This window comes from Haemaphysalis longicornis, unplaced genomic scaffold, assembly GCF_048455015.1.
Source record: "Haemaphysalis longicornis isolate Haplotype H1 unplaced genomic scaffold, Haemaphysalis longicornis Haplotype H1 scaffold_10, whole genome shotgun sequence".
In the NCBI taxonomy this organism is placed as follows: Eukaryota; Metazoa; Arthropoda; class Arachnida; order Ixodida; family Ixodidae; genus Haemaphysalis; species Haemaphysalis longicornis.
This window is the reverse complement of record NW_027526204.1, coordinates 69,547,758-69,573,041: the sequence shown is the minus strand read 5'-3', so window position 1 is coordinate 69,573,041 and position 25,284 is coordinate 69,547,758. Positions and strand designations below refer to the sequence as shown.

At 44.8% G+C, this 25,284-nt stretch overlaps 1 protein-coding gene across 2 annotated transcripts in view; it reads right to left on the bottom strand.

The window, feature by feature from the left end:
• The window catches only part of LOC144158689 (uncharacterized), a 70,457-nt gene that overhangs the window by 11,854 nt on the left and 33,319 nt on the right, over positions 1-25,284 (bottom strand). Inside the window, exon 5 of one of the 2 annotated variants that reach the window (XM_077689732.1) lies at positions 23,975-24,123. In XM_077689732.1, coding sequence (XP_077545858.1) covers positions 23,975-24,123 — 149 coding nt within the window. Of the gene's footprint in view, positions 1-17,865; positions 24,124-25,284 lie in introns of those variants that run through there. The other variant, XM_077689731.1, reaches the window with a different exon arrangement.

Genomic DNA, 25,284 nt, shown 5'->3' with positions numbered 1-25,284 from the left:
CTTGGAGGCGTTTACCTCAACAAATTACGTGCTGCAAGCATGCGAAAAAACGACGGAACATGCCATAAATGGCGGTGCCGGGGTCGTCTGTCAGGAGAAGCGCCGCGTGGAAATGTCCAGATTTAGTTAGCTGTTGTGCTTTGGTCTTATTTGTGAAAAAAAAAGTTGGCCGTACAATATTTTTGTTTTCCTTTTGTTTGCATAGACGTTGAAGGAAGTGCACAGTACCATTTGGTGTAGTTTTCCAGCGCTGTTTACAAAAGCTTTCATTACTTGCATAGAGCTTTTCTATTTTTTGTGTGTGTGTGTGTGTGGTACGGCCGAGCTCTTGATTTTTATTTCCTTGAGGAACAGAGTGACACGGTGCTTTTTATATTGTGGCTATGCTGTAACAAGAGTTAGAAATGAGATGTATTTTTCTCTCTGCCTTACGGAGTGTTTCATTACGTGGATTTTGGCCTAAAATCCAGGTATCTAAGCGGAAAGCGTATCTATGGGGAAACACTTGCATCCAATTCATCGGCTCGACCTCGCGCCATATCTCATGTAAATGAACTTCCGGACTCTATCACTTCTATAACACCATGACAAATTTCGTGAACAATTAAATGCGCGTTTTTCCTAATCTTTTTACTTCACATGTGTGCTTCCCACATACTCGATAACCATGCTTTCTATCTCTGTTTACACATTCCTTGAATTTTTCTTTTGATTTGAGTGTTTATGAGTTTTTGAGGGTACCTTTTCATTAAAAATGTATAATGATGTCCTGTTAATCTTGTTTATATTTCCTTTTTAGAATGTGTTGGCTATATGCCCCAAGTTCCTCTTTTCTGTATGCCCCCCTTACCTTATAAGGTTTTTATAAATATATGTCTGTAAGGTTTTTATAAATAAATAAATAAATAATTATAAGACTGGTATCATTTGATTTGCAATAAATAGATCTAGCAGGTGATGCTGTTTGTATCACTCTGGCACTAATTGCCAAATTAAAGCCCACCAGCAGCTCTACAGTTTCTTATTTTGTGAGATCATGCTCTTCCTTATGGGATGTTTCTTTATCTTACTCTTGAGCTAGGATAACAAGACTAGTATAATTTCATTTGTGTTGAATTGATCTAGCCGGTGATGCTATTTGTATCACTGAAACGTTGATCAGCAAAGTGCATATCACCTAAAGCCTTGCTGTAGATTTGAGAGGCATTGCAGGACGATCTAGTTCTGGGTGGCTGCTGTGCTTTAGTCTCATTGGTAGCACAAAAATAACACATAGTATTTGAGTCTTGCGGTATTCATAAAAGACACTGAGAGAAAAGTGGAAGAGCATATACAGTTTCTGAAGTTTAACAGTAGAAAATTTAATTTACCTTCACAATTTGTATGGTGTTCGTGTAAATTTACATCAGCCTTTCCAAAGTTATACTTGTGTTAGTCACATACTCGGAGTGCTTTTTTCATGGCGAAAAGCTACAAATTGATGCTAATTATATTTGTGGAGCTATGCCGTATAAAAGTTACCATTATCTGAAACTTAAAATGCATTTTTCTCAGTTCCTTTTTTTTTTTGCAAGACCATGTTCTGCCTTACGGGGGTTTTGTATTGTTGCTCTTGGGCTGGGATGACAAAACTGGAACCATTGCATTCGTACTGAATTGATCTAGCAGATGATGCTATTTTATTACTCTGTCTATGCTCACCTATTTGCAAAAATGAGTAAAGTTTAGACAATTCTATACGAATTGTTGATAGTAAATGTTCACCTCCTGTAAGCACTGCAAAAGTCTTCAAAATGAGTAAAAATAGCTTAGCGTGGCAAAGCAGACCTTTGGCTATATATCCATACAAGTTATTTTAGAGTTTGATCAAACAAAATTGCTCTAAAAAATAAATTTTAAGGCATTGTATTGCATGCATAAATAAAGCTACGTTGAAACCAATTACATATTTGAAATCAGCATAAACGCTCATCATGGCTGCTAATTTTCTTCTATCTGGCACTAAAAATAAAAAAAATGCCCAAAGACCCACCTCCGCGTGATACGACCACCATGATGCCCAGCACCCGGAAACTTGGCTGAAACGTCATGTTTTCGGTTTCATCAATGCGTTTATGGTTTCGGTTTCATGACGACTATGAGAAGCTATCGAACTTGGCTTTGGCTTAGCCATAAGGCAGCAGGCACTACGCACCATCTGTTTGAAATTCTGTGTGTTGCATTTGCATGGTTGTGTTTGCCGGTGTCGGGTGCTGCGCCACAATCAATAAAAAAGGACTAAAAGTAAAATGTTTTTGTGTCTAATCACAAATATAATAACATCCCCATCAAATGTTATAGTTTATTGGAGGTGAACACGAATTTAGTCGCCCATTTTTGGCGATCCTAGCTTTGCTGCCTTCAACTTTGTGTTGCTGCATGTATTTTTGAACAAAGAGGGTCTTGGACGCTTTTCCCGCGCTTTTTAAGTCAGTGCACTTTTGCTTTGAAGTATTTACTCATTTTCGCCCGTGAACTTGAAACAGAAATGAATTTGAAACTTGACACGAACTTTCGCTAAACGGAGGGATGCTGGTGGCCTTTGCCTCCTCCACCCCGTTTTTCTGTAGCCAGAAAAGAACAATTAAACTTCAATTAAATTCAATTCACCTTGGGGTTCGCTTTGCATAGTGGAGGATGGTCTAATATTAATTGGGTCTTCTGACACGCTCTAGTTAGGTACGTTGTCTGCGGCAAAAGTTTGTAGACTCTTGTATCCCTGTGATGAGTGAAGAAAAAGCTATTTTCAGCTTTGCACGCACTGAAACTGCTGTCTAGTAGCAAAAATGCAAAAAAAACACCTTGTTTTACGGAATGCCGCCATGGGGTCGCATAAACACTGCCATTTGCTGAACACGAAGCAAGGCCTGTTGTCTGATCTCTTTGGACTCTCCACGGGTTTGGCCTTCGAAAGGTAATAATGCAACGCACTCGCTGGGGCCGAAAGTAGATCGCTCCGCATTCTGTAAACCTCCAGATATAGTATAAAAACTGCGTTTTTGGTTTAGAGTGGTTCTAGTGCATGGTAGAACGCCTGAGAATAGTAGATTAGGTACTTGGCAGGGGACTTGCACAGTGGCCTGTATGGAGATTAGGGAGGCACCATAATGCTGTGAAATGGTGTTACATATCCTCCAAATGGTAATTCTGGCTGCTCCGAAAATGCCTTTCTGGCTGCTCCAAGCCTGCTACAAAAAGAACTTTTGCCTGCTCCCAAACCAAGGGACCCTGTTCCACCCCTGCATAAGCAACCTAGTTACTCATTAAAGGTTGCACTCTGGTCAGAGGGCCTACATAAGCAGCATCTGTCACAAGAGCTTTGCAAGCAGGTCCAACATTATTACTCACAAACACCACTCTGGTGAGAGGCCCTGTGAATGTAGCATGTCAGAAAAGTTTTGCAAGCAGATGTCTGCTGAGGTCTTATGTCCAGCTTTTGTAGGCAGACTTTACTAACAATAGCCACCTTGTTACTCATACTCATGAAAGACTGCACTCTGGTGCGAGGCTTTGCATATGTAGTAGGTCAGAAAAGCTGTACTCACAGATTCAGCCTGGTTAGGCATGAAAGATTGCACTCTGGTAATACCCTACGTGTGTGATATCTGTAAAAAGAGCTTTGCTATGGGCAGCGACCTAGATAGGCTCAAGGAATGCTCACTAGTACTAGACCATTTGTCTGCAGTGGCTGTCTAAAAAGGTTTACTGAAAGCCACTTTACTAGACGGGAAAAATGCACCCTGGGGAGCTCTTGTAAGTTGTGTCGCCTAATAAAAGCTGTTACGAAGTGGTCACCTGGTCACTCATCAAAGATAGCACTCTGGTGAGGAGCTCAATGTGTCCAACGCTTGCTTAACTCTCACGACGGCGCCTTAGGCAATCGGAAGCCGGCGTCCGATGATTTCAGATCTCCCGCAAAATCTGAAACCCCGCACTCCACAGACAACTATCGCCATCTGGTGGGTTCATTGGCAACTTCTTTTTCAATTTCGGTTTCGTTTGTGTATGTGTCTTCTGTGATGGTGGTGCAGCAAGAGAAATTTGAACCGAAGGTAGAGGAGAGCAGGAGAAAAAATGGCGTGGAGTTCGCGCCACGCTCCGCACAGTCGGACTGCTGTAGCAAGCACTTCGGCAGCTCCTGCTGCCGATTTTTCTGATTCCAGCAGCAGTGAGGGGACAAGCAATGATGTGGGATCTTCAGATTTTAGTTCGTACGACGAAGCTCCGGCTCAGGTGCCTTGCACTTCAACAAGCGCTGGCAGGTAATTTCGTTGTGACTCCGCACTGTATTTATAAACAAAATGTGCTTCTTATCTGACGACTGTGGTTTTGATTTTTTGTTAGGGTCTCGACAACGTACGGCCAGGATATTTTGCCAAATGCAGTGCGCCATATCGCGCTATTACCTTCAAGATAACCTGGCACTCGTGTTAGTTAGCGCTGCAGGGTTCAGGTGCAACACTTCTCGAGAGCGCTGGATTTTTTTTCTTGTTTTTTACCACCGAACTGATAAGGATTTTGTGCGAGAACACAGAAGAGCATACTTGGATGCGCATTTTACAGACTCACTCGCCCTTGAGTGCCTTCGTGGCGTGGTACAGCCATCAGTTCCGCTAGGTTGATGGGCCCTCAAAAATCGAAAACCTGGTGTGCTGTTGATTTATATATTGAATCATAGCCAAGGAATGTAGGAACAATTTGTATATCTGAAAATTCCTGAAGTGATTTTTAGTCTGAGTAAAATTGCCGATTTGTGTTTTTCGTATACTTTTCTTGGGGGCTTTTTTCTGATTACTTGACGAATAAACTCAGTAATTGTACCTTTAACAAAACTGTTGCTTTGTGTTTGGAAGAGCAATCTATAAGCTACAATTTCATGCATAGCAAGGCTAAGTGTGTCCAGTAGTTCAAGAGAAAAAAAACGTTTTGTGGAAGCACTCAAAATCTCCCGTTTTTCCGCGGTAACGAAACAGTTAAGGAGCTTCACTGAAAGACGCTGTCTGATTAGTCATGAAAGAATGCACTTTGCTAAAAAAACCCCATGTTTGATGCAGTCATCTTTGTCATCAGTGGGAGCTGCTGCCATAGATGTGGCAGTTGCGAATTGAGCATGTGCAAACACACCAGATACATGCCGAAAAAGTAAATGTGGTCACATTTTTGTTCGTCAATCCACTAAGTACGAGCACGCATTTTTAAATGTTCGGCAAATAAGTCCAGAAGAAATTGCTCCTTGGGTACTGCTTAAAATTTAGGGGATATGCACGTGTCTCACAACCCTGCCTCGTTTTTTTTTTGTTGTGCCTGTGTCGTCTAGGGCCTGGTTTTCTAAGAGGTTTCTATGGCCTGGTTTTGCAGGCCATAGAAACCTCTTAGAAAACCACATGCAAAATATTGGCCTCCAAGATCAAAGTTTGTTACCACGGCAGGCATTGAACCAATCCGCATCCAATCGTAATCTAGCAAGGTGGCTTAGGGTTCTAAATGGCGCCGTTCTGAAGTTGCACCGCGGGTCTTATCACTGAAACGGTTGTCCTGAAAATCGAACTTCTGGCTTTATTTTGTCCACAATATCCATGCAATAATCCTATGGGACAAGTGCCGGTTTCTGTGAGAAGTCTGGAATGTCCAGCAGGTCCGAATTTTCGGAGTCCAAAAACATGGTCAGCTACTGTATTTGCTCACAAGTAAGCATGCTGAAATGACTTGGCTTAAATCGCATCGTACATTACTTATCTCAAGTTAAGGTTTCTGTTTCAGTGCTATAAAAATGTCTAGTTTTAATGACATTCGTGCGCTTCAAATGCGTCATTTATGATATTCATATCTGGAAGATGGCCTGAAGTTAGCAAACTGGTTGTGAAACAGATTCCCACGTGCTTAAGTGTTCTCATCATTCTTAATGGTACATTTTCTTGGTGCCATGGAGCCTCACCTTCATCAGGCAAGTGCAATCCAGCTACTGGAACAAGAATGGGCTGTGCAAGAACTCGTACTATGCTAAAGTTCCAGGTTTTAGATCAGAAAGAGAGTGCTTTTGTTTCTAACATGCACGCTTGATGGGATTTTATATGGTGATGTGTCATATCCAAATGGTAGACAAGAGTCAGAGGATTCAATTTAGCTTATGTTTGGGATTGGTCACCATCAGTGAAAGAAACCATACAGGTATCATGAAACGTAAGCAAGTAGCTTCAATGCACCCACCCTATATTTGCATCATCTTTTCCTTGCATAAAGGAGCCTAACATGTTTTTGTTGCGGATATGAAATTGCCAAATACTTTATCTCCCAACACTTTATTAGGTGTGTGTTCTGATTGAACGTTACAAAAACTGAGCATTCACACATGCTTTGTTGTCTTTCAGCCGTGTTTAATTGCCCACTGCCACCCAGCCTTTTTATTTAATAAGTAATGTTAGTCATCTGTTGCCAGAGAAAACAAAATTTTGTTGCAGGTGAGAAACGGGACAGCTTCACCTTCAATAAAGTAGCTTGGGATTGTTTTTAGTATGAAATTTTATGTCAGATTATACATTTCCTCAAATACAAAAAACCTAATTACTAATATTTTAAATAAAAACACTTACCATAATTTGCCGTTTGAACGTAAATTTTCAGCAAATGTTTAAATATTTATTACGAATACATGTGTACAGTGCCAGTTTGTAAGAAATATGGAAAAGAAGTGGTAGTGAATGCTTGTGTAGTGATTTTGAAGTGCTTGCTGCACCCATCTGCGACCATTTCCGCGCTTTAGGCAAAAAAGAAATCAGCCAATTTAGTTATGAGTTACAAGTTTTCTAATTATTGCTGCAGAATTATTAGAGCGCAGAATTTAAGGACATCTTGTATGTATGCCGTAAAAGTTTCACCCGGTACCTGTGGTCGCTGTGCGAGCGTCTGCTCGGCCTTTTTACAGGGGGAAATAGGGTCGCCACAAGATTTCTTCAGCTCCTCGACGAAGATCGCCCATGTCATGATCTTTGCATCATTGTTTTTGAACCAGGTCAAAGCTGTTTCACGAGATACACCACTACATAGGCTAGTTGCGCTGCTGTGTCCCAGCGATTGTATTTGCTCACCCTTTCGTAGTGTTTGAGCCATTCCTCAACATCTTTGTCATTGTTCCCAGAGAACGAGCGTGGTTCCTTGTGGTGTCAACCATTGACCACCACTGGGGAAGAGTTTTCACCATTCTGGCGCGGCGCCATGTCAGCCGAGTCCAAGGGCAAGCCGGCGATTCGCCTACTCCGACAGAAAACGCTGGGTCCACAGGGTCCAGGATGTTGTTACCCAGAACCTCCACCACGTGACACGGTCTTGATGGGTGGAATGGGTTTATTTACAGTAATGTGGTCCGGGAAGAGCCAAGCGAACAGATCAGGAAGCGGCCGGCACAGTCACCACCTCAACCTCCTCTTCTACGAAACCACAGTGGGCTTGGTCAATCCCTTTCCATTAGAAACCCGGGAGACAATATCCTTTGTAGAAACTGCGCCGTAATACTATATGTATATATATATATATATATATATATATATATATATATATATATATATATATATATTGGTTTAAAAAATACTTGTCAGATGCTCACTGGAAAAAAAAAGCTTGCCTGCGCGGCGTCGAACTACTCACCTAGTTCATTCCCTAGTTCGTTAACCACGGAACCATTTTATCAGCAAGGTTACGTTCAAAAATTTGGCATATAATGTCTGAACGCCAATGAGTTTCAATAGAGTTTTAGCAGTCCGTGCGTTCCGTTCGTTACGTTGTTACCGGGTCGACCAGGACCGGTTTGCGCCTGCGCGCACAGAAGGGCAAGGAGGTGCGAATATGGCGAAGGCAAGCCTGCCAAACTAATCCCCCTACTGTGACGAATGCTAAGTTCCCAGACGGGTCCCGGTCAACACGCTAGCTACGTACGCGACGGAACGGACGGACTGCTAAAACTCTGTGTGTGTGAGTAGTTTTTGTCGTTTTTCAGAAATTCTGGCGCTTATAACGTTTGTTTTGCAGATAAGCCTCGTCGTGCTAATACTACAGAAAATTAAGCCAGAGCTTCCTTGTTCCACTCGATCATAAAAAGGTATCGCACATTCGCGATTTCGCCGATGCCCGCGAAGGACTGGTAACACCTTTTGCACAAAAATATCAGATTTTTTAGGTGAACAAAAGGATGCTTCCCAGTGTAAATTCAGCACGCCCCCAAACGTCGACACGTCTAGACGGACTGAAAACACCAATCTGCCGTCTGCTATGTGATGTTCGCTGACTACGCCACTTCTGGCATGAACGCTGATATCAGGTGAGTATAGGCATCGTCATACAGAACGCCGACGGACTATTTGGCTTGTATTTTGGTGAAACCCGCAGACACCGCACATCGGGCGATGCTGAGAGCATGGGTCATTGCACGCCAAACGTTCCAGAGGGTTCGCTCGACCGTCTCCGATTACACTAAAAAAATTCATAGTCGAACACTTCCCTACATTATTTCTTATGCTAGCCAATTTATGGAAGGTAGAAATTTTTGTCTCTTACAGCCATTTGAAAACGGGGCGGTGACGAAAACCTCCGCTGAGGAAAAAAATTCCCCAGAATAAAATAATGTACGGACCACAGTGAAACAGTTTCAAATGATAGAAAAAGAACCACGCTTTCTTGCTACAATCCATGGACAGTTGCTGGTGTATTTAAAAAAAGGCTTTGCGGTGAAGCAACGTGACATTTCTGAGCCATTTTTACAGATCTTTTTTTACAGTTATTGAAACTTATATAGAGACACTGCAGCTGCATACATTGTTTATATTGGTGACGGTAAGTGCGGAAGAAAACTATTAGCCGTGAAGCAGATAGTTTCAGCGCAATAAAAACATGAACTTTGAGAAATTGTCCATGTTGAGACGCTTATCGCACTGTGTGGCGGTCCATGTAAGAATACAGGCTCGGGCTCATTTGAAAGGGTGTACAAAGGGGATTTATTTCGGAAAGAGGTCCTTCAATTACAAGCGTAAGAATAACTTGCTTGAGGAATACTTTTTCTGCAAACGATCGACGACTTTACTGCATGCTTCGAAGCAACAGGCGCGCGCAGGGGCGTTGGAACAGTGGGAGCGATAGCTCCCTCCCCCTTATGTAAAAATGGGGGAGCACGGCTCCTTCCTGTCGGTGGACACCTGCAGAATTACGATGAGCCCCAGACGGCCCTAGGCGAGTTGATTTATTCATCATTTATTGTTTAATTTATTCCTGTTTTATTATTACACGAAATTCACTTCAAATCACGGTCATCGCGCCTTCCACCCCCTGCGCTTACCCCCGCCTATACACGCGCCCGCTGCGCCTCAGCCAGACATTTATGAGACGGTCCCCCAAGTGGCCATGCATAATATGCCGCAGCACACGCTTGCTTTTGATACTGGTGCGGTGGATGGCGCTTCCGTATACCCGTGACGGGCGCACCGCACTCTTCCAATGGCCGAGTGTCACAAACGACCGGCCAGGCCCCCAATTTTTTCATTCGGGCGACTGACGTGACGGCTTCCTCGTCAGGGGACGGCCAGTTTTGGTCGCGTTTCTGCACCCGAGTCACCCCGTCTGCTTTTTGAGTAGGTTTTTTTTTCCTTTCCTCATCACTGCTCCGAAGGGGACACGTGGCAGGGCCGCGGCAGAGTCCGCCGTGTTAGGATCGGCGAACACGGGCCTGGGAAAAATTCCTCCCAAGCTCTAGAGCAAGGTGTGCGTGGATGAATCACCCAGATGCACGAGGCAGCAAGAAACGCTGGCGCCAACGGCGGCTTCTACCCTTGGTTCGCCGGACGCTGCGGGCCACTTCTTTCCTTCATACCCGTATGATAGAAAGGTCCACCAAATGGAAGCTGCGGTTTCAAGTGCCCAAGCTCTTCGGTTTCCAACCGTCGGCGAGAGCAGGAGGTCACTCGTTTTCACATGCTGGGAGATGAGTTGAAATTCCGTTCTCACGGGGCCTCCAAAATCAAGACTTGCGCAAAATGGTGTAACTCCGGCGCAACCCTTGATTGATGACATGGACATTCACCCTTTCCATCGACCGAGTGCATCAGCCCCGCCTCATGTCGTGGGTGGTACATCAAGTGTCGTCCACTGCCCACCTGATTGGACAATTTGGGTGAAGTTAAATTCCCTAGCCAAGGATCTGGGGAATACGAACTCTATTTAAACAACTGTATTTGTGTTATTCTCGTTCGCCTGTCTTGACTGCCATCATGTAGAATAAACCTCCTGTACAGTTTCCTGCTAAGCAGTCATCTCGAGTCTCTAGTCCGAAACTATGCGGAGCCGGGACCTGCGGGCCTGAACGAGTCAGACAACCCAAGGGCCCCTCATCTCTAACAGCCGGTAGACCCGCGGCGGAACAACCAGCGCCTCGTCGTCGCGAGTCCCAAGGCCGACCAGACTCCACACCCCAGAGCTCCGAAAAGCGTAAGCGGCTGCACGATGAAGCTGACTCGACTTTGCCACGACTTTCCATCATTGAACTCACGGTTTTCTATAGCCACGCCTAAGGTTAAGATGTATGCCTCCTCCTAGAGTGTTTCTTATGTCACTTACAGCTTTCGTACTTGCTGTTTTTTTTGTTGTTGTTGCCTAAGGTAAAGATGTAAGCCTCCCCAGAGAGTGAATTGTGTTTTTGTGATGAACTCAGGGTTCGGTGGTGGGAACCACGAGACGAGCACACGGAGTCAATGACGACAGAGGCCACAACACGAAGGGGAAACGTAGGAGCGATGTATTATGCGGCAAAAACAGCTCAAATGGGTCATGGGCAAAACGGGAAGAAACCCAAAACGTTACAAACGCGGCAAACGCAAATGAGAAAGGAGAAAAACAACAAGCGGGATTCAGTCCTGCACCTCCTAACAGTCCCGCGCAAGTCCCAGTTCAGCGAGGGTAGCGAACGCCCAACATACGCGTGCAATCTGGACTGGGCTCACATGGATTGTCGCAGTCACACTAGTCGAGGGTCGCAGACGTGCTGGTCCCCTTTGGCTGGCCCCACGTCACTCGAACCACACGTGGCCCGATCCGGTGGCGCAGCCCAGCAGGAACATGAGGCGGCCCGGCGCGGTAGCACGGACCTCTCACCCGGAGGCCCAAGAGAGGCAGGCAGGGGCGGCGGCTCCGACGGGTGGTCCTCTCGAACCGATGGCGGCCCCGCCTGATTGACGACCAGACTCCCCGGCGCAAGGCACGGGTGCCCGGTGTGGTAGCGGGTACGAGCGACCGGCGCTACGGCACGGCCCCCGTAATGCGGCTTTCACTGGCGACGTCCCGGCGCGGTAGCACGGGCGCCGTCGGGTGGGTGTAGATCACGTTCGGTGCTGTCCAAGCACACACCGAGCTTATGCCGACCGATGGTGGTCCCCGTCGCGTTCCATCCGCTCACGCGCTCGCGCACCGGGGCATTACTGTCCTCCAATTTCAAGCATACCCCTTCGGGGATTGGCGGCTCCATTACACTACCCCCGGCTTTGGAAAGTTGTAGGGGGGGCGGAGCCACACACACTTTCAGTGTCCCCGGTGTTCGAGGTGCGGTGATGAGGGAGAAGAAGAAGAAAAGAAAACGCTATGTACACTTAAAGGGCTACTTGCGTAAATGTCACCAAAACAATAAGGGAGCAAGCACAGATTTCCGGCATTACACTCGGCTCATGAAGTCTGCTCCAACATTATCCGCACCTTTTATGTATTGCACGGTGAATGAATATTCTTGTAGGAACAGGCTCCACCTCCATGTCGGTCCTCTGTCACCACGCCTCTTGGACAAGCCTCGTGACCTCTTCGAGATGTTATTGAAGAGGTCCTGTCGCGGACGCCAATTGTGATGATCGCAGGGTTCGGTGGTGGGAACCACGAGACGTATACGCAAGATCAATGACGACAGAGGCCACAACACGAAGGTGAAGCGGGTAGAGGCAATATATTGCCTCTACCCGCTTCACCTTCGTGTTGTGGCCTCTGTCGTCATTGATCTTGCGTATACGTCTCGTGGTTCCCACCACCGAACCCTGCGATCATCACAGTTTTTTTTTGCCGTTGCATGTCTAGCTAACGCCGTGCGTTAGCCACCCAGCACGCACGTGCGCCCATTGTACAGCATCCCCTAGCTTAAGCCCCGAATTATCCTGAATTCTGCAAAGAGAAAGTCAGCGTACACTGGTATTGTGTCAGCTCCGTGCCCATCAGAATGCGAGATAGACATGCCGGTGAAGCAGCTATTGCCTCTCTGCCCAACCCGTTTTGGACCGTACGTGTGAAGGCCATGTCGAGGTTCTTGGAAAATTATGGTCAGGTGCAGATCACTCTCATTGAGATCCTTCAATAGAAGGCTATTCGAGACGAATAAGCGTTCCAGGGCTATTTAAAACGACTGCTACGGGTTTGAGACGATGTTTTATTTGATTGCTTCAATCAAGGTCTTCTGTCCGCGCGAGGAACTCGCCCGGGCACTTCAGAGCTCCAGTTGTTCTGCCGCTGCAGCAAGTAAGTCGGCTGATGTACTCCAGTCAATGCTGACAAATCTGCGGAGCGATGATGCCTTTGATGAGATTTTTCTTTGTGCGTCAGCCAAAGCAAACAAGCTCAACCTCAAATACCCTTCCGAAACGAGGGAAAGAAGGCCGCCAAAGAGACTGAAATCCACAGGGCGTCCAGATTCAATAGCGTCGTTAGAATTAGAACAGGCACTGAGGAAGGATTTCTTTGAACTGCTCGATACTCTGACGGCGAAAATTCACAGGAGATTTAAGCCGCCTAGACTTGACCAGCCAGTTCGCCTAGAAGGAATCGTGACTGATGCGGCCAGGGAAAGCCTCCCTCTGCCGCAATCTTGCAGAAGGAGCTGGGGCTCCACTCCTCAGATTTTGAAATCTCCCGGCTTGCTGCACAATTGCCAATGCTGCCGTCACTTGTGAACAGCGAGTGTGACTTTATCCAAAACGTTCATGTATTGCTGCAGAATCAAGCTCACAACGTGAAGCTAATTTTTGATGAGGTTTTGAGACTTATGGTTTTCATTCTCACGGTCGTCTAGCGTCATCCGAACGATCCTTCAGTGGACTACGTGTGAAAACTTGCTTTCGAAGCACGTCATATGAAAGGTTGACTTATCTACTCCTATTGCACGTGCATGGGTCTCTGAGGGCAACTTTGGGCTTAGACTCTTTAATTCAGACGTTTGTTGGACGAACCGCGGAAAGAAAATCTACATTTGGCGCACCGTGCTGCAGTATTGACCCCTTGAAACGTAACTGAGCCGTGCATGCTCGAACTGTAGAATAAGTCTAATTGTTAAGCTCCAAGACGTTTGGTAAGTAAATAGAGTATCGCTAAAATAAAAAAACTGTGCGCGAAATACCTATATTTTCCCCGCCTTTTTAATTATTTGTCGCACTTGGCAAGTCAGTTTGTAGTGTAATATTACGAAATATTAATGAGTCACTCTGATATTCACCGCACGGCAGGAAAGGTTTCTCTGGAAGAACTGATGATGAGAACTAATTATATTTGGAACATATGAGTCGTCTTTCATACTCGGTATTCGAATGATATGAAAAACACGCTTCAGTCTCCAAATCTTGAAGCAAACCATAACATTACAAATTCATCTCGCATACATTTTTAAACAGCATAACTTTATTTCAACTGATCTTTGTATTTCGCTCGTTTTCTTTGTAAGTATTCGTTGTGTAAGCTTTCTTTTGGGGGCATGAAAGTGCAGATGTATGTTCGCGGTCAGAAGGCATGTGGAAAGATGATCTGGCAGTTTATCTAACCCTGTCAAATTTGTTACTGTTTTCATATATTTGTAAAGTGTGCAGTGCTTTTTGTACATTAATAAATAAAATGTACGGAATTGTGCCTGCTACCTTTGTCTTGTTCAGACTGTTGTCAGGTTCAGACTATTGTCGCAACTGTCATAATAACTTTAAATAATGACGTCATTTGACGCCTCAGCCCGTTTTTTTACGTCCATAGCTCACAATATGCTTGTTACGTCAGTAGTCTGAACACAGCATAAGTGGTGTTTCGAGTGCTTACCAGCATCTGGGATGTTGGATAAATATTTGATTGTGTTTCATTTGGTGTTATGTTGGCAGTTGGGCGTATTTATTTTGTCTAGTCATCTGCAATACTGCGCATGCATGAGTCCTAAAAAAAACTAAAATAAATGATGATGATGTCTATGGTGCGATTGGCACCCCCAGTCAAAAAATAGTTCGGACGCCACTGGGCGTGCGAAGCTATGTGGATTAGAAGCAAGGGCCAGGTTATTAGCACAGCCAAGATAAAAGCAAGGCACCCCATCAGCAAAGAAGCGAAAATTTCAGTAAGAGATTTTATAAGGACGATCCCGTTTTGTACTGTCTGCCAGGAGCAAAAGACGTAATACGCGTTCACCAAAAGCGATTGCTCTTGCTAAACCTGAGAGAACTGTACGAGGAGTGAGAAAATAAAACGTGCTTTACGAAGTGTGGGTTCTCTTTGTTCACAGTTCCGCGCCCGCGGCACAGAGTTTTCCGGCCCAAGTGGCACAGACACAGTTTGCGTGTGCATAGAGCACCAAAACCTCAAACCTATGCCGCAGGCTTCAGGCAAACTACAGAAAAACTGATGTCAGCAATGGAATGCAACATTGACGACATAGACTAGCTGTGCAGCCACTGTCCGGCGTGCCCCGCCAAAGATGTCCTTCTGAGCGTTTTGGAGAGCACTCTAGATATGGACGTCATGAGGATTCCCCCTTTAGAAACTGGATTACAGGTGTTCGCTGCACACTAGCCAGCATAGTCTTAACTTCTTACAAATTTTCGGAACAGTTTTTAGGCACTGTAGAAGATCTCAAATGCACCACTTAATAAGCAAACAAACAGCAAGCAAAGTTCCTGCGATAGGTAAAAACCAGCAGAGAATGAGAGAAAGACGCCCCACAATCACACAACTGCAGGTGTACATGCAAGTTATGATACACCCAATCATGGCAAACCATCGTTCAGAATTCGCGGGGCCTCTGGGTAAAATTGCTTGCCTTCATTTAGGACTGTCTTGACCACAGTACAGCGGCCGTGGCTAGAGTTCAAGCGAAGGCATGAAAACTTCGTAAACAAGAATTTCCTGCTGACAGAAAAATTTACTACTATTTCCGATGGGGCATCATCCCCGTACAAGAACAAGAAAAATGGTCCAAATTCGTGCTGCCACGAAAATGAGTCAATTTATTGGCTGAGTGGAACATTTTTGCAAAATCACATGGAAAGAGTGCTTTCGACGGGGTTGGCGGCATCGTAAAGCTATGTGCACACTAGCGGCATGGTGCCGCTGGTGAAGGTCACACCAACTTGCCGTGGTTGCGGTCATGTGGTTAACCAATAATGCCCGCGCAATGTCTACCGAGATCTCCCCTTGCTTTTTCAAGCGAAATGTATTCTCGCCGAGACAGTGGGCGCTTGCTGAAGCGTCAGTGGAGAAGGGGAAACAGGCTGACGTGACACGTCACCAGCCCGTCCTCACACCCGCCATCCCTCATTGGTCTTTGCGCTCAGCGGAACGGCAAAAATGGGTCTCGGTTTCATTTGCTCTGAGCGAGCAAAACGGCCGTTCTCAGCAGAAACAGGTTTCCAGGGTCTGCTGACATGGGCAGCATCGCGTGGGACGGCACGGCGACACTAGTGCGCCACCATAGGCTGCCAGGGCCAGTCTTGAGAGACCATACCAGGGACAAATAATTACACACCGTCAGTTTTTTTACATGGGTGGAAATCAACACTAAAGGTGTATCCCTGGCCTGGGTGCCAGAAGAAATGGTTAAGGGGAAAAAAATGTTCGTGTTGGCAATTTCTTTGAAAGGTACGCGCACCTTTCACCACTTGGTACCATAATTGCTAACAACTGTCAATGCTGGGCTCATGTCTTACTCCGCCACTGAGACTTTCAAATTGGCCAAGAACTCACGTCGGCGACCAGGATGGAAACTGCTGACTCTAAATGCACTAGAACCGAACCAGCAGCCGATCCCCTGCTACACCTGTATCACCTCCATGAATGCAGCGTCTCGGAGTTCATTTAGGAGCACCAACTATAATCTTCTGCCGATGACGCCCTTCAGATATGCAGCACCTGTCAGCCGCACTCGTTTAGAGCAGCTAGTCACGTGAAAGCTCAAAACGCACGCAACCTGCACTGTCGCCCCACCTCTTCGCTGCCGTGCAAGAAGGGCCGTTGCAGTGAAGCGGACTTAAGGCCTGCCGTCTGAGCCCTTGGTCGGTGCTTTATATAAAAATTAGTTTCTCGCTTAAAACAAAAAAATTTCTCCTATTGAACTTTCTGAAACAATTCCCCTTTGTACACCCTTTCAAATGAGCCCAAGACTGTATTTAAAATAAGCGTCTCAACATAGATGATCTTGCAAAATTTTCAAAGTTCATGTCTTTATCGCTCTGAAACTACCCGCTTCTTGGCTCCCATATTTTTCTTCTGCACTTACCGCCACCAATATAAACAATTTATGCAGCTGAATCGTTTGTTAAGTGTCAATAGCTGTAAAAAATCTAAAAATGTTCTGAAATGCCACTTGGCTTCGCCACAAAGCCCATTTTAACACACCAGCAACTGCCAATGCATTGTAGCAAGGGACTGTGCTTCTTTTTCTATCATTTGAAATCATTTCACTGCGCTCCGTATATTATTTATTATTTCTAGAAATTTTTTTTCTCAACGTAGGTTTTCGTCACAACCACGATTTTCAAATGGCTATAAAAGACAGAAAAATTTATTTCCCTCCAAAAATCGGCTAGGAGAATGAATAGTGTATCGAAGTGATCAACCATAAATTTCTATAGTGTAATCGGAGATGGTTGAGCGAACTCTCTGGGACGTTTGGTGTGGAATGACCCACATAGAAAGCGGCTCATCGTACATGGCTTGAAAAGAGCGCTCAAAGCGGCAGTAGTGTCTGCCCTTGTTATTATACGCGGTTAACTTTTATGCTTGCTTTGTAGAAAAAATGCGACCTAAAAAAGTACTTAGGCGCATTAGGTCGCCACAATGACATCAAGTACAAAAATCGCACGCTCAGCCAGTCGCAGGGTTTCTGGGGTCCCCTCGTTTCGTCGTCATTATCCGAGGCTTTGGCTTTGACGTAGGCAGTGTCGCAGTTGCTTGCATTTGTAGACATAAATATAGAATAACTTTCTTATTTCATCACTTTTCCGGATAATTCCTTTTGTGTCTGTATCTAAACGACCCGAAGAACCTATGTAGGGTGAAAAAAGTACCAGTAAAAAGCGTTGCCGGGGTCCTTTAAGTATAGAAGGTTGCCAGGGGTATTGTTACTTATCTTTTTGTAACTTTATTACATCAGAGATTCCATTATATTTAGGCTTGATATAACAATGTTTTACTGCATCATGTTAGGTGGCCGCACCCAGAAAAGAAAATTTTATTTCCGAGGCACTACCCGGTATATTTTATCCTGACTGAAGTTTTTGCACAAAGTCCCGTCTAATCACTCTCACCTGCACACCATTGCAGTTGAAAGGTCACACCTTACTGCAGTGAAGAACATTAGTTAAAATAGCATGATAACAGGTGCAGTACCCAGCACACATGGAAGAACTCTTTATAACCTGATATATAACTGCAATGTATCTTTACGACACATATCATCAGGTACTTACAAATATTTCTTGCATTGAAATAAGTGACTTGTTCATTACTAAGCGAGAAAAAATTTGAAATTTCGATGACTGGCACAAGCCATCCGTTTATTACACAAACATACATGAACACACATGCCAGTGTGCAATTCTGATTATTCATTTTCCAGTGCAATTTGACGCCAGCGTGCAAACTTCACTATCATTTTGTCAGTGCACAGTGATCTGCTGTGGTGCTACTAAAGTTGCTTTCTGCGCAATGCTTTTCTAACACAGCCCAAATGGGACGTTCTGTGAAAATGCAGTCTTGTGATGTTAAGTGACCATTAACTTTTTTGACACTGCAAGCAAATGGCCTTTCATCACTGGAATATTTCATTAATAGATTGTGGCAAAGATAAAATTCTGCCCCCTGCTATACATTATATATGCAGGCAAACAATTGGTTGCAAACACTGGAAAACACCACCAAGGATTTTATTTGCCAACAGTTTCGGCAGTGGAAGTACCTTCTTCACGGATTGTGCGCAGTAAGTGGTTGCAATTCTATTAAATAAACTTAAGAGGCCCGTGAAGGCAGCTCTTTCTGTCACCCTTAAAAAATGGGCTGCACTAAGGAGGCAAGGATGAAAACACTCGCGCAAACAAGAAAGAAAACAGCAACGGGATGTAACCATGTAACAGTGACCGCGGGGACGTATGTGGAAAGGGAGGGAAATGTAGGAAAATAGCAAAAATGGGAACAGAAGCTTAACGAAGAAGGGAATCGGAAAGCCACGAGGTTTGTGTGCACAACCGTTGCCACAAGGCCGCCCACATCACACTGCTCCTAAAGGCCAAATGCGCTCAAATTTTTCTTTCCCCAAATTTTATCCAAATAACTAGTTAGTGCTCTTGAAATCACAATACTGAAATCATAAGCCTCGCAAGCAAGAAGCACCCTGGGTACCGTCGTTCAAAGTAGCTCTGAGCAGACGTTTGCACCTGGTGGAGAGCGGCCTGTGACAAAAAAGGACCTGTCCCATGTAGCTTGCACTTCTCCGACGGCTTGCACGGTGCTCTGCCAAATGCAGGGATGCATTTTCTGGGAGTTTCTCTGCTACAGCATCGCGCTCTACCACTGTCGGCATCACATGTTTAAAACTAGCCGCATAGGTAGCAATATTCGACATTTTTTGTTGAAGGTAGCTATATTCGACAATGCAATAAAGGAGATTAGAAGTTTATTCGCATGCTTGCGATGGTTCTAGAGTCCAAAAAACTTTTAACACAAAAGCGTTTTATCCCATGGTACACAAACCTTAGCGACATCGTATCCGTCATGGAAATGACATCACTGATTAGAAAAATTTCGATTGGTGCGGCAGCGCTAAGTTTCGAGCCCACATCACTCTGGCCGCAATGAGAGGTGTGAAATTCTCTACCGACTGAGCCTTGAAGTCATGCCCGGGCAGCTGTAGGAACGCGCTTTATGTCTTTCCAACTGGTCCATTTAGATGGTGCTGCCGTCTAGGAGAGGTGAGGCGAAGTAGTGCGTTGTGATGCTAATGAGCACCTATAGTTGGCACGTCGATAGGCCAGCGTGTAGCAGTGGAAGCTGCTGTGTTTACCTGTCTGCCACCTATGTGGAACGCCGCTCAGCTTGTGTAACTCCGCCACCGCATTCCACAAGCTGAGCTCGTCACAACGCAAGTGTCGGGCATGCACGCCACGGAGCAGGACCAATGTGGTTGCACCTTTGCCTAAGCAACCAGCCAGCAAGACGTTGCTCGCCAAGCACACCCACAAGACTGCTGCCGACCTGCAAACCATGCTCCTTTCACTGTAGTGTACCGCGACTTAACCAAACGATTTGCTGACAACCCACTTCGTTTCATTCGCACGGTTTGCAAGCACCTGGGGTTTCAGTCGGATTTACATAGTGCTCCAGCATGTGTAATCCAGTGTCTAAGGTTGATGCTTCCAATGGTGCCATACTGACGAAATATAAATAGTGATGTGCAAGTTCATACCAATGCACAATAAACATTCAAATGCTTCTGTGAAGGCACATTTCACTTTCGTGTTTTACCGATTCCTATGAAAAAAGGATCAACCACATTTTTTTAACTAGCAAATAATCTTTTTAATCCAAAAAATAGCGCCAAACGTGCACTTTCCTCCACGTTTGCATTTCTATTGCATCTGTCACAGACAAAAGGGATCTTTTAGAAATTCTTGTTCCCATTTACTTTGCATCCAATATTCACATTTTTGGGCTGGCCCAATGCCACCTCCATGCAACTCTTAGACCCCTTCAAAAGTTTGATGGCCTAATTTAACATTGTTCTACGTGCGGGTGTAAATATTTGTGCGAATTTTGCCTCGCTCGCTAAGTGAACGAAAATGAGCCTTGCTCCTGGTAACAAATACATCCACAAAAAGATCGGCCATTGTCTTCACGAACTGTGCGCTCGCGGGACTGCTGCTCTTCTAAATGATGAACTACATTTTTTTTTCAATCCTGAAATGAAGTATGCAGGATAAGATTTAACTGACTAAGTAAAATGTTATCAACTGCATGCATTTATCTGGTGAAAGCAGAAAACAGCGGTAGATAGGCACCCTTTTTCGTGTTTTACAGCATCACCTATAGTTGTGGAAGCTGACATATGGTTTCAGACCAATTTTACAATTTGATTTTCGATGTGTAGTGAGGCAAAAAATACTGGGCCAATATTCACAAAGCTGCTTGCATGTAATGACCTAGTAAACATAGCTTGTGATTGATCTCCGCCCATGCACGGCTTGATTCCTTCAAAAAAAAGCGATATGATAGCCAAGGCGCCAGTTAACCAAAGCTGTTTTTCAATGCCGAACGAGCAAGTAGCTTTTTAAATCTGGAATCATTTTTTCAGTGGCAATGCCGAGGATGGCTACTCTGGCAGGTATGCTGATGCAAAAATAACTTTCGGAGAGTCTACTTCATCTCGGTTGATGGCAATGTGACGTCAGGATAGCACCTAACTTTATTAACCTGGACAAACATTAGTGGGAGTTCTTCTGTGGAAATAACAATGCGATACATGACGCTACCATGCGAATTCAGAGGCTGCTGTGAGCGGCCGCCGGTACTGGCGTGCCCGCTTCCGTGCCATTACCTGCGTCACATCTGGCCACCGGTAATGGCCACCTTTTGTTTCAGTTTCAGTTTCGAGAACAATCTTCATTAGCCGTTTGCACGTGCACGTTCATGTTCAAAATGCAGTATGTTGCATTTCGTACTTTTTTGAGTGCTCTTAGATGACATTATTTTTATGTGTTGAAAAGTTGAGGACATAATTGAGCACCAATCCTCCTTTTCACAGTCTTGTGGGATGTCTATGTATGCAATTGTGCCGTGTTAGCATTTACTTGACGCCAGTTAGCAAAGTGCCTAACAGGTGCGTACCCAATTATTACATGCTCATATGGTGTATGACCAAATGGTATGGTATGATCATATGGTATGTATACCATAACTTTCATAAAAATCTGTCGGCATCAAACTAGTATAAAACTGTGTGACCAGTGTGACAAAACATTGACCCATGCATATTATCATAACAAAGATTTTTGAGAACTGCTGCTTATATAAGCTTCTTCTCAAACTGCGTTTCAGCATTAACCTTTTGCTTACTGCATGCTAGCTGAGCTCGTCCCTACGAGTTGTCCTGCTCCCAGTGAAGAGAAGCTACACTCCTCCAAACCGAAACAAGCGCTTGCGCGCTACTGCAGTCAAAGTACCCTAAAATATTTTTGGTTTAAATTGACTTCAATGACGGTGCACTGAAAATTTCAAAAACGCGGTCAAAGCTCCCATTGTATCGAATTTGGTTGAGCAACTCTTCGATGCTGGCAATAGGGATTTAAAAATGGCATCCTCCTCTGTGCACGCATGTATGTGCCTGCATTGACTGCGCTCCAGAAAAAAGAAAAAGCGTGTTTGCGGAAGTTTCCTAGGACTCAGACAGTGAAGAACCTCAATTCTCATCTAAAGGTGGAAACAACGACACAGAGCAGCAAATCTTCCCATAATCATCGGATTTGGACGACAGCGTCTCAACTCGGGAGAGGACGCAGATAGGTGTAAACAAACTGCCACCGGCACCTCTAAGGTTTGTTTTCATGGCCAAGACTGGCATTAATATACCCATGACAGAGGACAGAAATTGTAAGCGGCATCTTGAAATGTTTATAACCAATGAAATAGGCGGTTTGATTGTCAGCAAAATCAACCACTACACTGAACAGTTTCTCGCTTGGCACACCTTTAGCCAAGAGACTTGGAAGGAGTTGACGGAAAAACTAAATGTGTTTCTGGCAATAATTATTCTGCAGGGGATAGTTCAAAAACCAGAAATTCCTATGTATTGGTTGAAAATAGCAATTCTCCAAATGCCAATCTTCACAGACACCTCGTGCAAGAACTGTGGAGCAGCATTGTGCACTATTCCATGCTTCGAAATTCACCATACGAAGTCTTCTATCTAGAAATCTGATCACTGCCAAAAGCATGTACCTCACTTGTCACTGTGCTTTTGTTTTAAATTTCGAAGAGACATTTTCTGCACTGAAGGAACTGAAGACTTGAAAGTCTTCAAGGTGCAGGGCAGTGAACCTGATGTTCTCTTCATATTTAAACAAATATTTTGCAAGTATCGTAGTAACAGTGCATTTTACTAATTTTTTTCGGTTATTTCAAGATACGTAGAAAGGGTTAGGCAAATAAAAAAATCAGTTTTTCTGAAATCATATTTTGAATACTCGGTAGGTAAGGGTTAATAAATGGCTTGTTTAGTAGATCTGGCTTGCCACGTACTAGGGCTTGTTGCTTGAGTGCAGTCTTTCATGATTTACCAGGTACCTTCTTTCAGTAAAACTCTTATGACAGTTGGTGCATGCATATGGTCTCTCGCCAGAGTGTGATCTTTCATGAATAACCATGTGGGATTTTTGAAAAAAGGTCTGCTGACAGATGCTACACATATAAGGCCTCTCACCAGAGTGCGATCTTTCATGCCTAACCAGGCTGGTTTTCTGACTAAAGCTTTTCTGACAGACACTACACACATGGGGCTTTTCGCCAGAGTGTGATTTTTCATGTCTGACCAGGCTGGCTTTTTGTTTAAAACTGTGATGACAAAAGCTACACACATACGACCTCTCACCAGAGTGTAATCTTTCATGCCTAACCAGGCTGTTTTTTTGTTTAAAGTTCTGCTGACAAATGCTACACACGTACGGTCTCTTGGGAGAGTGCAATCTTTCATGCCTACTCAAAGTGGCTCTTTCGGTAAAACTCTGCGGACAAATTCTACATGCATATGGCCTCTCGTCAGAGTGCAATCTTAAGTGAGCAGCCAGGTTTCCACTATTAGCAAAGGTTTTTTGACACATGGTACACACATAGGGACTCTTGCCAGAGTGTGATCTTTCATGCCTTACCAGGCTGGTTTTGTAAGGAAAATTCCGCTGACAAATACTACACACATAGGGCTTTTCACCAGAGTGCGATTTTTCGTGAGCAACCAGGCTTCCCCTACTAACAAAGCTCTTCTGACAGATGCTACACAAGTAGGGTCTCTCACCAGAGTGCAATCGCTTATGGGTAACCAAGTGGACTTTTTGAGTGAAGCTCTGCTGACAGATATCACACTGATAAGGCCTGTCTCCAGAATGCATTCTTTCATGACTAACCAGGTAACTTTTTTTTGTAAAACTCCGCTGACAAATGCCACACACATAGGGCCTCTCACCAGAGTGCAACCTTTCATGAGCAACGAGGTTCCCTTTTTGAGTAAAGCTCTTCGAGCACATGCTACACTTGTAGGGCTTCTCAGCAGAGTGCAATCTTTCATGCCGAACAAGGTTACTTTTGTGAGCAAAGCTCTGCTGACAAACGCTGCACAAATAGGGCCTCTCAGCAGAGTGAAGTCTTTTGTGAGTAAACAGGGTGCCACTTGAAGCAAAACTTTTCTCACAGAAGCTACACGCATAGGGCCTTTCGCCTGAGTGCAGTCTTTTGTGAGCAACCAGGTAGGCTTTTTTAGTAAAGCTCTTTTGACAGATACCACACACATGGGGCCTCTCACAAGAGTGCAATCTTTCATGAGTAACAAGGCTATCTCGTTTAGTGAAGCTCTTCTGACAGACATTGCAGGTGTAGGGCCTGTCGCTGGTGTGCACTCCCATATGGTTATCCAGGCAGTGTTTACCATGGAAGGCTTTCTTGCAAGCAGTGCCAATACGGGGTGTTTTCCTGGTACATCCTTCCAGATGCGTGGTCTGGTGGTTGCATGGCTGACAGGACAGGCAAGGAAGCTTTCCATCAATTTGGATTACCAGGCTGTCACCGGAAGAACACCTAGGCAGGCAATACAAGACACAAGGTTAAGCAACATTGCATAGCAATAACGCAAGAAACAAACTGCTCAAATTAAAGCAGTTCTTCTGCCATTACTTAGTCCTCTGGTAACCCCACCCACAGTTCCTGCAGCATTGAGGCGCAAGGGGCCTGGAAAACAGTTCGCTGAAGGTCTCTGATCTCGTAAGGGCATACGGCAGAGACGTGCTATGCTGCTCCTACATGCAGTTGCATGAGCGATTGCTGCCCTACGCCTGCAGACGATTTCTGCTGCCCGTCCTCCTCAGGACATGCAGAGGGTACGTAATGCACATTTTCAAACAGAGAGTGAGGGAGTGTTGGAAAAAAAAAAGAAAGGAAATACGTTAGACCCAACAAAGTGCTGCTTTGTAGATGTTACAGCTTACGTGCATCAATGGAGCGTGTTAAAACTTCTGGGCATACTGATGCTCGGCAACCACCCTCCATTACATTCCCCAGGTCCGGAATGCTGCCTGGTCTGGTCATAACAATCGCCGAATACCATGGGAGGCTGTACTAGGTATGTTGAACAATACTAGGTGGGCTGCCTGGGACACAAACAGCATTTCCACACCAGACAATGATTGGGCAACACTGGTTGAGTATATTTGCCGAGAAACTCTTAATAATTTCACAACCACACTATCAGCCTTCAGTCCCCAGCAGCTGCATTGCCCCTACCCAAGGCGGCGGAAAGGCAAGCAATACAGCAGAAGGTGCTAAGAATCTCTGGGTCTGGGTAGGCCACCAGTGGGAACTATATATTTGTACATTTAATGCTGGGAGTCTTTCGAGCAAAGCTAGCTTATCAGTCCTTTTACATGAGTTATCCGATATTCGACGGGATATAGTAAGGTTAATTAAGCCAGGTAACAAGGGCTGGAGAGGGATTTGTGGTGCTTCCTACTGGTGATATTTTGTTATCATGGGCATTCTGAAACAGATCACTTAGGTGTAGGGTTTCTGGTTCATAGGGTTATAGCAGGAAATGTAGTAGAATTTCACAGTATTGATCTGCGTGTAGCTTCTCTCGTTAGGCTCAATGAGAAGCACCTGTTGCATATGGTGCAGGTCTATGTGCCTACATCCACTTACGATGATGACGCTGTGGACGTATTTTACGAAAACATTGAACTAGCA